This window comes from Salmo salar, chromosome ssa10 (assembly GCF_905237065.1).
Source record: "Salmo salar chromosome ssa10, Ssal_v3.1, whole genome shotgun sequence".
Lineage (NCBI taxonomy): Eukaryota > Metazoa > Chordata > Actinopteri > Salmoniformes > Salmonidae > Salmo > Salmo salar.
The window spans coordinates 10860856-10873643 of NC_059451.1; the positions used below are offsets into that span (position 1 = coordinate 10860856).

General features: G+C 39.7%; 1 protein-coding gene across 32 annotated transcripts in view; it reads right to left on the reverse strand.

Annotated features, from left to right (window-relative positions):
- Positions 1–1124: 1124 nt before the first annotated feature.
- The window catches only part of LOC106613507 (receptor-type tyrosine-protein phosphatase S), a 282372-nt gene continuing 270708 nt past the window's right edge, over positions 1125–12788 (reverse strand). For all 32 annotated transcript variants that reach the window (XM_014215826.2, XM_014215825.2, XM_014215827.2 and 29 more), the window contains 2 exons: positions 5842–5977; positions 1125–5213 (listed from right to left, as the gene is read on the reverse strand). In XM_014215826.2, coding sequence (XP_014071301.1) covers positions 5145–5213; positions 5842–5977 — 205 coding nt within the window. In that variant the 3' untranslated portion in view covers positions 1125–5144. The remainder of the gene's footprint in view (positions 5214–5841; positions 5978–12788) is intronic.

The following is a 12788-nucleotide window of genomic DNA, read 5'->3' on the forward strand; positions in this document are numbered from 1 at the left end:
ACTTGCCTACCTGGTTAAATAAAGGTGAAATAAAAAAAAAAAATATGGTTATGTGGTTATAAGGTTGTGACACGTGTGTAAATGCTGTCATCGTAACATGTTAAAATAAATAGCTCTTATGTCTGCCATCATCTGTTCGATATTGTATGAACTTGTTAACTCGCTGACACACCGATCACGTGCTGATATATTGGCTTTGGGCAGAGCAGATGTGTGGAGAGGCTGGCTGAAGGACAGGCGGCAGAGCAAATAGCAGCAGGTGAAGGTTAAGCCCCACCTTCACATCGACCAGTCTTAGTGGCATTTATCAAGTTCTTGACAAGGCTTGATATGTTTGTAAATCTGGACATGAGCAAATATGGGAAAACACAAAACCCTTTACAGGACAATTAAGTGTAATGTGTTTTCATGGATCCGTATGGAAACGAATGGGTTTTCATGACCGTTAAGTGGTCAATTTTCACTTAACAAGTGGGGTTTTCAAGTGTAGTGGGTGTTCACATTGTTAATCTACAGTATATGGTTTTGCAGATGTTGTGCAAGCATGGTACAAGCCCAAAGTGGTTCTCAGTGAAATGGAGTAGGTCTACAGACATTTTAACACATTTCAAGAGACGTCAAAATGAGAGGTTATTTCAGCTACTTGGGACATTGGATGTTTTACTGAGATAGGTTGATGTCCAGATTAGTGCAGAGGCATGATGTGTTCACAAAAAGATACAAATCCTGCTTCATTCATCTGATTTTGTCTCGTCATAAGCTGCCATTGGGGACCCACAGCCATGACTTGCATAAAGTGTTGGAAGAAACAAACCATGGGGGTGTCTTAAGCAATCATAAAAATGATTTACAATGATTACAAACACAGCACGGCATAAAGGAACACTGATTATTGATACGATAGCAGGTCTGCATAGAAAAGAAAAGACTGTGCTTTATGTACCATGCACTGTGTCACCTGTAGATTGAGTCTCTCCTTTCAAGCACTATAATTAAGTATTAGTATTTAGTAATCATTTATTAAAATGTGTACCATTACCATACTCAGAATGCCTTACTGACTGCACTTAAACCTGGTTAAAAAGATTGGGCAATATTTGGATGAAAAAAACAACAGAGTACACTTTCAGACAACATTTCTTTAATACAAAGTCAACATATCTACATACACAGTGGGTTTTAAACCAATCATTGTTTCAGTTAGAAGTAACAGTTTGAAAGCGATAGCACTTGGCCCTCATAAAAAGAAAAACTATTTTGCTTGAGTTTGGGTCCTTTATCTTTTTGTTGGCTGTTGTATGTATATGTTCTATTATTTTGTAGTAATTTTTCTATTTCGTTAATTTCCCCCCTCTGTGGAATATTCCAGTAATTTGGCTGCTGTTGTCAAAAGTCTGGCATCTTTACATGAAGTCAAAGAGTAACACGTCACACAAGCTTCCAAAGACGTCCACGGTCTTGGTTTTTGGCATGGGCCCTTAACCAGTCTTTGAATTCAGTCCCAAAAAGTCCTCATTTCAAGATTTAGTTCATATGAAATGGTTAGATTCCCACTGTTCTTTTCTCCTGGTCTTTGCATCACACGGCTCCTTCTCATTTAGTCCTGATTCATTCTGCATCCCGTAACAAAACATGGCAACAACAAAAAAAGGAACACAGTATGGTTCTATACAAGTCTTACGTGAGCAAAACATATTACATCATTTCATGAATCAGGGGCAGTGGTAGTGTAATTCTCTGCCCCTAATGGCTGTGACATCGCACTATGGCCAGTTGCTAAATAGCAAAACTATCTCCTCTTTCTCCCTTTGACTGCCAATGGACTGTCTACTTCTTGGCTTTTTAGGCAGTTGGGAAAACTAGCACTTCTCCTTTTTTGGGAGCTTTTGTTTAGGAAAGGAATAGTCCTTTGGTTGCCATCATTTCCAATGTCTGGAGAAGGAAGCAGTGTTCACTTTGCAAGAAGCCTGTGCTGAGGCAAATGTTATGGGGTCCTCACTGACCTGTCTCATAACAGAGTTAGCTGTGGGTGGCTAGTAGGGGATATTGCTAACATGGCATATATCACAAAGAAACTGGGGACTTAAGAACAGAGAACAGTGGAATACAAATGTTACAAAGGGAGAAAGCACGCTTTACAAACACCAGGAACTTTGCAATGAGTAGAACCTTATATTTGCAGTTCAGTCTTTGATTTGAAGTAAGATAGCATTGTGGGTCAAATTATACAAATACATATAATCTATATATTTGTTTATTTACAGGTATTATATTCTGGATCATAGTTGATATCTAACAAAGGGATAATCATGTTGTGTCTGAAAAGAAAGACCAAATAAAAAGGAGGGAGAAAAGGGACTTCTGAGAAAGAGGGAGATCCTAGTCTGTACACGGTCAAAAAGTACCTTTAGTCTGGCAAATTCATACAAATGTGTAATAATGTGGTTTGCCTCTAATTGAATGCTTTGTATACTATTTAATCTACTATCTATGAAAATAATACTCAAACGAATACTAATAACTACTGTTAATGATAATAATCATTTCAACGACAATTAAAAATGCCATCTCCTTATCGGTACAGGTCTACCGAGTGGTGGGAATTAAAAAGGGTTGTAGGAGCGGCGCTCGGCTAGACACCTCCCCTCATTGTTCCCAGAGAAACAAACAATATTTCCCAAGGTTAAGGTTATGGTTACAAAAAAATATATATATACAAAAATCCATCATAATTTTACATGAGTAATTGAAAGTTTATGGGTAAAAGAAAAACAACTAAATTCATACTAAAGAGTTTGGGTATATTTTTATATTCTGTATTTAAATATATATGTATGTGTGAATGTGCGATATATAAGTATATATGTACACATCCACACAAACACATGTTATACTTAACATTTCTACAGTGAAAAAATAGAATGTATTTTAACATAATATGAACAAATAAGCATTTATTTCTTACTGCTAATTAAAAAATGTGATACAATATCTCTGTTAAAAAAACTAAACAAAAACTAAAATAAAAGTCAGCTATGTAAAGTAAAATAACAAGAGTCATCATAATACAACATTAATGTTTCCATAATGTTACAATAACAATAAGGCTTTTTTGGAAATCAGAAAGACTACACACAGTTCCTTTCATCACTCTGTTAGTGTACATACCAATCGAAAACCCTTCACAGAAGCCAATGTAAAAGTATACTCCTGGGTATACCAAAGCACTGACCTCTGATAAAAAAATGAAATTGGGGGCTTTGAGGGCTTGTTTTTAATCAGACACATGTACATAGTGCGTAGAATCGGCCCTGCTATCGTTTAGGTTTCAAGTTTGGTGATGTGCAATTTATTTGTATCGTGGCTATAACTTTCACATCACGACATCCCAATCCAACATGGCCACCTCTTCCGCAGTCAACTTCAGTGGCCTTTGGCCTATAGGTGGAAGGGAAAAGACTGGAACCTTTCTCTGGGTTATCAACTCAGTTCCTCACAACTTTTAACTACTTTCCTTCCACTCTTAGTACCATAACTGCAAGAGGACTAGTTTCTCGCTAAGCTTGGGACTAAAATGTCTAGTGAGAGATGGAGGGGGGGGACAACAACATGTGGATGCGCTTTCAGTCGCAGCCGCCTGGGTGAGAACTGCCACGACCAGACCAGGCACCTCCGTTGTCATCCCATACCATAGAGTCACACTTACAGCATACAGGAGAATAAGCAGCATGTTTGGTATCGACAGAAAACCCCAGAAATACAAGTAATTGTAAGACAAAGTAACACATGATTACAATGGGTTGTTGGTCACTGTACACGTTTGCGGAGAGCCCAGTTGCCGCCATTCACCATTCATTCCCGACCTCATGTGGTGATTTCACTCGTTGTAGCCTAAAGGCTGCCTGAGCTCACCATTCAAAATGGTGGACGCTGCACCAGTAACTCATGGCACAACTAGTCCTGAACGAAGAGTGATCGTAAAAAGTCATGGGACATGGTTGTCATTTCTCTGGTCTTGCAAGAGCAGTCATTTACCCAGTGTCCTTGGTGACTGAGGCTAAGAGAGATATATCAGTGGTTACTGTATAAACATGTGGGGTTTGTTCTCAACAGCACCAAAAAAAACGGTCCACAAGTCAAGTGCTGGAGAAACTGACACAGTAAATTGATATTGGCGTTTGACAAAATCCACCTATGGTAGTCACTTTAAGACACCGTCCTCACTTTCACCCAGACTATTCTTTACTGCAGAGGCTCCTCTTATCCCAAAGAGTTGAAGGGATATAGGGATGCCCTTTGTGGGTATGATGGAGACTTGAAGAGTTGCGAGTTTGAAAGGTCATACCAGAACTATGGGCAGTCGAAGTTCTCTTGCTAGAAAGAGATGAGAGTGGTAGGGGGTACCGAATGGGGGTTGACTTCTCTTGCCAGTAGCTTAGCGTTATAACTCAGTGTGTTAGTCTCATCATCGGTGTCCGACGTTTTGGGGGACAATCATCTGTGTACACAGGCAACCACAGTTAGGCCATCAAAAGTGTTAATAAACAATTAGAAACTCTGAACCTCTGCCCTAACATGTTAAAAAATAAGACTGCTTCCCTCATCCAAGCTACATCCAGTCCACCCTTTTCTCAGTTTCTCAATTCTTTAGCTTTTTTTTTTACCTCAGTCGCGTTCACCTAGTCACTTTTCCTTCATTCACTGTTATCTTTGTATTGTTTGTACGTAGTTATTTTTTTAATAGATGTCCACAAAATGTTTACAATGTCAACCGCCACATCTGAACACTTGAGGTAAGGTTAGCAGTCTGACACTTTTGATTATTCCCACCCCACAGCTTGAGCCACCACTTCTGGTTCCTTTCTCCCGAGCGAGGGGCATCAGTTGGTTTTGCTGACGGAATCGTTTACACTTTCCTCACCGGCATCAAAGTCCATTAGGTCCAATTGGAATTGCACTATTGTTTGTGTTTTAAATGGATTTCTTTACAACAACAAAAATCTACAATTATTTCGCTTTCCTGTTGGTTGAATTTTGTTTTCTGTTTGTTGTTGTTGTTTTTGTTGTCATTTCAAATTTCAAGCAAGTTTCTATGGCTCAGGAGACTGTTGAGGGGAAAACGGTTCGGGGGACGAGATGGCTTTTTACGTTGCATAGTGATCAAAGCTTCCTAGGTACTCCAGACCCGCCTGGTAGGAAAACTGATATTCATCCTGCATAGACAAAAGACAAAATATGAAACGTTAATATCACGTTGTGATAGCAGCAAAAAAGAGAATAATCCACTGTTCAGTGTAATACTACAAAGCCAGCAGCTCTAAGACTTACAGACTGTACCAATGCTAACACAATTCTGATGCGTATTCTTAGCACCCATGGCCAAACTACATAAAAAAAAACACAAGGACCACAACATTCACAAAGGCCTGTGGGTCTAGAGCAGAGACGTCAAACTCTTTTTCCTGCGGCCTGCATTTGGCCTTCACCGAGGTCCGGAGGTTGCACTTAAAATGTATTAAAATTCATGCCGTCAAAAATGAGCAAAAAATAGTTCTCTTTCTATCACTTTTGGAATTTTTCGATGCTCCCTGACTTTCTAGCTTTCATTTTGATAACTGTTAGCAAGCTGGGCAGAGTGAGGAGACTATAACTCTAGGTCCATTATCACTTCTACACAGTTTCAACTTTGCTTTTAGTCATTTAAATGTCGATTGAGATCCTTTTTCATGAAACCTTTATTTAAATAAAATAAAAAATGACTCAAACCACCCACAGGTCGGATTGAATAGGCTCACCCTAGGGCCTTGAGTTTCACACATGTGGTCTAGAGTGACCTCTCACCTCTGTCTGCACCATTGCCGGCCTCTGTGTCCGCAGCATCTTGACCGTTTGGAAGATGTCCACCACGCCTTCGTAGCGCATCCTCTCTAGTACGATGCTGAGAGTGATGAAAACACCGGTCCGGCCAACTCCCGCACTGGAAAAACGACAACACACAACAGATGAAGTCAAACTATTACACCAAGAGCTCCATCTTGCGTACATTTTTTAAGTTGTCTAAAGTGTATTGGCTGGTTTAAAGCTAGAGTCCTTTATTGAAACAATACCAAAGCATTCACTCCGTCTCTGTTTTGGTAAAAAGCTGAGGGATGGGCCTGGAGAAATGTAACCACTCTCAAATTCATAGAGAGAGCCATGGATGCAAGGACTGACCAATCCATGATATTAAAATTGTAGGTTGAACCATGTTTTGAGGCTAGTTTACATTTACATGATTTATAAACATTGGAGTAAAACAAGCGTATATTTTGGATTCTGACGGAGTACGACAGTTGAACTAAGCTCATGAGGCATGCATAAGTTATGTTCTTCAAGAATCAAATCAGTATATATCATTCATTTATATGTAAAAATGTTTTTAAAAAAATGTATACAGCAACTTCGGCTTTAAAATGAAGCCCGAAATCCTAGACTTAAAAAGTATGAATGAATGGAGAATCTCCATTGAACATCATTCTTAGTCGAGGGCTAGATTTATTCATCTGTGTCCAGGAAACCAGCCCTAAATATGGGTCTAGGGAAATCATGTTCTAGTAACAGCTATTATGTGTCCATTTGGTCCACTCTGTGTTCTTGCTTCTGTCCCTGGATACCAGTCATCATCAGGCCGTCGCTAGACAGTTTAACATCTGGCTTTAAAACGATCATGTGAGAGATAATCTTGATGTGAGGAACGTACACATTCCACTTTGATGCCCGCCCACACAACACGAACACAGACACACACGCTCGCGCACACATGCACGTACACAATCTCGAAAGCATTCGTGCACACACACACGAACACACACCCGCATATGAGGATGCACGCACGCACACAAGTACACAATGTGGAACACACACGAATGCATACATGGTCGCACGTACAGTTGAAGTCAGAAGTTTACATACACTTAGGTTGTTTTTCAACCACTCCACAAATTTCTTGTTAACAGACTATACTTTTGGCAAGTCGGTTAGGACATCTACTTTGTGCATGACACAAGTAATTTTTGCAAAAATTGTTTACAGCCAGATTATTTCACTTATAATTCACTGTATCACAATTCCAGTGGGTCAGAAGCTTACATACACTAAGTTGACTGTGCCTTTAAACAGCTTGGAAAATTCCAGAAAATTATGTTATGGCTTTAGAAGCTTCTGATAGGCTAATTGACATAATTTGAGTCAATTGGAGGTGTACCTGTGGATGTATTTCAAGGCCTACCTTCAAACTCAGTGCCTCTTTGCTTGACATCATGGGAAAATCTAAAGAAATCAGCCAAGACCTCAGAAAACAAAGTCTGGTTCATCCTTGGGAGCAATTTCCAAACGCCTGAAGGTACCACGTTCATCTGTACAAACAATAGTATGCAAGTATAAACATGAGTTCTGTCTCCTAGAGATGAACGTACTTTGGTGCGAAAAGTGCAAATCAATCCCAGAACAACAGCAAAGGACCATGTGAAGATGCTGGAGGAAACGGGTACAAAAGTATCCATATCCACAGTAAAACGAGTCCTATATCGACATAACCTAAAAGGCCGCTCAGCAAGGAAGAAGCCACTGCTCCAAAACCGCCATAAAAAAGCCAGACTACGGTTTGCAACTGCACATGGTGACAAAGATCGTACTTTTTGGAGAAATGTCCTCTGGTCAGATGAACCAAAAATAGAACTGTTTGGCCGTAATGACCATCATTATGTTTGGAGGAAAAAGGGGGAGTCTTGCGAGCCGAAGAACACCATCCCAGCCGTGAAACACGGGGGTGGCAGCATCATGTTGTGGGGGTGCTTTGCTGCAGGATGGACTGGTGCACTTCACAAAATAGATGGCATCAAAATTATGTGGATATATTGAAGCAACATCTCAAGACATCAGTCAGGAAGTTAAAGCTTGGTCGCAAATGGGTCTTCCAAATGGACAACGACCCTAAGCATACTTCCAAAGTTCTGGCAAAATGGCTTAAGGACAACAAAGTCAAAGTATTGGAGTGGCCATCACAAAGCCCTGACCTCAAATCCTATAGAAAATGTGTGGGCAGAACTGAAAAAGCATGTGTGAGCAAGGAGGCCTACAAACCTGACTCAGTCATACCAGCTCTGTCAGGAGGAATGGGTCAAAATTCACCCAACTTATTGTGGGAAGCTTGTGGAAGACTACCAGAAACACTTGACCCAAGTTAAACATTTTAAAGGCAATGCTACCAAATGCTAATTGAGTGCATGTAAACTTCTGACCCACTGGGAATGTGATGAAAGAAATAAAAGCTGAAATAAATCATTCTCTTTGCTATTATTCTGACATTTCACATTCTTAAAATAAAGTGGTGATCCTAACTGACCTAAGACAGGGAATTTTTACTAGGATTAAATGTCAGGAATTGTGAAAAACTGAGTTTAAACGTATTTGGCTAAGGTGTATGTAAACTTCCGACTTCAACTGTATGTAGACAATAAGAAACGCATGCGTACACACACACACGGACACGCACCCACATATGAGCACGCACACACACACATACACACACTTTGCATCATTAAGCCCCCATTGAAAACCTTTCCCTGCGACAGTCCCCAGAAATAGGGCGAGTCTTAACTCTGATCCTGAAATACTTGAGGGCTGTCTCCGTAAGCTACTTTGGTGTGAAATGACTTCCACTTTACCAATGGAACAATAATTGATTTGACAACAGATTTATTTTTCTCTCTTACCCGCCCCATGACAGTTTCTGTAAGGTTACAATGCTTTTTTTTTACCAAAGATAACTTTGACCATTTTCTACCTCGAAAACTTCTGACATTAGATTGACCGAACAAGACACTATGTGGACACTATGTCACCACAAAGTCTACCCCCTTCTGTCCTTTCACCCCCCCTCCTCCATTCCTACACACCAACCCCATCCTCTCCTGGAGTGTGAAGAAAGCTCTTCCTGGGGAGCTAGTCACAGCTTGTCATATGGCTCTTAAACTCCATCAAACCCTTTTATAAATAGATAGACTTCCAAATCTAACCGCCGTGGAAAGCAGCATTGAATGAGAGGATTTACACTCCCATTCACAGAAAGTAATCAGGCAATTAATGACAAAAAATGCGTGGCTCTATTAGATAGGAATTGGGGAGGCAGTAGAATAGAGAGAGAGATAGAGAGAGAGAGAGTTGTTTGTTTATTTGGATCCCCATTAGCTTTTGCAGAGACAGCAGTTATTCTTCCTGGGGTTCACAAAAAACATGAAACATGACAAGTAAGAAAATAAATAATAACAATACAACTAAATACTGTACATAACACGTGTGTTAGAGTGTGTATGTGTCCCATCAAAGTCCCCGCCGTTCCATGAAATGTTGTTTCATCTTTTTAAGGTCATTTTGCTGTTTGCGTGAGTAAGTGGAGATGGAAGGAAGTTCGGTGTAATCATGGCTCTGGGGATTTGGGGACTGTGAAGAAACCCTTGGTGGCATGTCTTCTTGGGTATGTATGGGTGTCTGACCTGAATGTAAAAACTAGAAGAGAAGCAGTTATTCTCTCATCAATCCACAACCAGGAAATATGTTGTTGATGTAAGTTCTGTGTGTGTGCAGTTAAGGGCAAGGCGTGCTGCTCTGTTTTGAGCCAGCTGCAACTTTGCAAGGTTTTTCTGTGATGCACTTGACCATATTACCGGACAATAATCAAGATGGGACAAGACCAGAGCCTGAACAACTAGTGCAGTTGTTCAGGCTCTAGTGCTTAGCAAAACATGCTAAGGGGTTGGGTTAAATGCAGAAGACACAATTCAGTTGAAGGCATTCAGTTGTGCAACTGACTAGGTGTCCCCCTTTCCCTTTTCTTCACAACAACTTTAGCAATATGACTTGACCATGATAATTGACCATCCAGCTTCCTCAACTTGCTCAATGGTCACACCCTTTATACACAACTCCAGTTGAGGTTTAGGTCATAGAGAATGTGTTCAACCAAATGAAATGTTTTTAGTTTTAGATGTATTTAAGACCAGTTTATTATTAAATCACCTATTCAGATACTGACTGTAACTCTCAGTGAGCTTTCAGTGAGCTCACTGGCTTTGGGTGCTGACAGGTTGAGTGTGAAATCATCCGCATACATAGTAATTCTAGCTTTGTGTAAGGGCAAATCATTTGTAAAAATAGAGAAGAGTAACGGCATAAGGCAGCTGCCCTGAGGGACACTGCACTGTACATATCTGATGTTAGAGAAGCTTCCACTGAAGAACACTCTCTGGGTTCTATTGATTCGGGAAGATTGAGTAAAGTGAAGGTGAAAATGCAAGGCATTAGGAAAATATGTGGAGGAATAAAAGATAAAGGAAGAAAGAGGGGGATAGAAAGGAAGAAAGTGAGAGAAAGATAATAATTCTGTACCATCTTTTGATTTGACACAGTGTGAGTAGTTGGTATTTGGTATTTTATTAGGATCCCCATTTGTTGTTGCAAAAGCAGCAGCTACTCTTCCTGGGGTCCAAACAAAACATGGAACATAATACAGAACATCAATAGACAAGAACAGTTCAAAGACAGAACTACATACATTTTTTAAAGGCACACGTAGCCTACATATCAATTCATACACACAAACTATCTAGGTCAAATAGGGGAGAGGTGTTGTACCATGAGGTGTTGCTTTATCTGTTTTTTGAAACCAGGTTTGCTGTTTACTTGAGCAATATGAGATGGAAGGAAGTTCCATGCAATAAGGGCTCTATATAATACTGTATGCTTTCTTGAATTTGTTCTGGATTTGGGGACTGTGAAAAGACCCCTGGTGGCATGTCTGGTGGGATAAGTGTGTGTGTCAGAGCTGTGTGTAAGTTGACTATGCAAACAATTTGGGATTTTAAACACATTGTTTCTTATAAAAAGTTTACAATCTAAAGTAACACCAAGTAATTTAGCTTCCTCAACTTGTTCAACAGCCACACCATTCATTATCAGATTCAGCTGAGGTCTAGAACTTAAGGAATGACTTGTAACCAAATACAATGCTCTTAGTTTTAGAGATGTTCAGGACCAGTTTATTACTGGCCGCCCATTCCAAAACAGACAGCAACTCATTGTTAAGGGTTTCAGTGTCTTCAATAGCTATGGTTGCCAATGCGTATATGGTTGAATCATCAGCATACATGGACACACATGCTTTGTTTAATGTCAGTGGCAGTTCGTTGGTAAAAATAGAAAAGAGTAGAGGGCCTAGAGAGCTGCCCTGCGGTACACCACACTTTACATGTTTGACATTAGAGAAGCTTCTATTAAAGAAAACCCTTTGAGTTATATTAGATAGATAGCTCTGAATCCACAATATGGCAGAGGTTGAAAAGCCATAACACAAGTTTTTTCATCTAACAGTACAGCTCCCACAATTGTCTTATTATCAATTTCTTTCAACCAATCATCAGTAATTTGTGTCCGTGCAGTACATGTTGAGTGCTTTTCTCTATAAGCATGCTGAAAGTAATTTGTTTACAGAGAAATAGCATTGTATTTGGTCAAACAATTTTTTCCAACGGTTTGCTAATAGCTGGCAGCAAGCTTATAGGTCTGCTGTTAGAACCAGTAAAGGCCGCTTTACCACCCTTGAGTAGTGGAGTTACTTTGGCTTCCCTCCAGGCCTGAGAACAAAGACTTTCCTCAGATTAAAAATATGAAAGATAGGAGTGGCTATAGAGTCTGCTACCATCCTCAGTAGATTTCCATCTAAATTGTCAATGCCAGGAGGTTTGTCATTATTGATCGATTACAATCATTTCCCCACCTCTCCCACACTAACTTTACAAAATTCTAACTCGCAATGCTTTTCTTTATTTGTCATCATTATTAGTTTTTTTATGCATGAATACAATTGCTCCCTGTTCGTTGTTGGCATTTCCTGCCTAAGTTTGCCCACTTTGCCAATAAAATAATAATTAAAATAATTGGCAACATCAAATGGTTTTGTGATGAATAAGCCATCTGATTCAATGAAATTTGTCTTTCTGCCCATAATTTCATTTAAAGTACTCCAAAGTTGTATATAATTGATCTTGGCTTCATAATACAGTTTCTTCTTCTTTTTGTTGAATTTAGTCACATCATTTCTCAATTTGCAGTAAGTAAGCCAGTCAGATGTGCAGCCAGAATTATTAACCACTCCTTTTGCCCCATCTCTTTCAACCATACAGCTTTTCATTTCCTCATCAATCCATGGAGTCTTAACAGTTCTAACAGTCAGTTTCTTAACAGGTGCATGTTTATCAATAATTGGAAGCAGCAAATTCATAAATTCATCAAGTGCAGCGTCTGGATGCTCCTCATTAATCACATTAGACCAACAAATGTTTTTAACATCATCCACATAAGAGTCACAGCAAAATGTTTTATGATCTCTTATACACTATTTTAGGCCCAGCTGTAGGAACTTTGGCTTTCCTGGATATAGCCAGTATATTGTGATCACTGCATCCAATGGGCACGGATACAGCTTTAGAACAAAGTTCTCCCGTATTAGTAAAAATGTGATCGATACATGTGGATGATCTTGTTCCTGTAGTGTTTGTAAAAACCCTGGTAGGTTGATTAATAACCTGAACCAGATTACAGGCACTGGTTACAGTAAGAAGCTTCCTCTTGAGCGGACGGCTTGATGAAAACCAGTCAATATTCAGGTCCCCAAGAAAGTAGACCTCTCTGTTTACATCCCATACTGTACACTATCAATCATTTCACACATATTATTTAGATACTGACTGTTA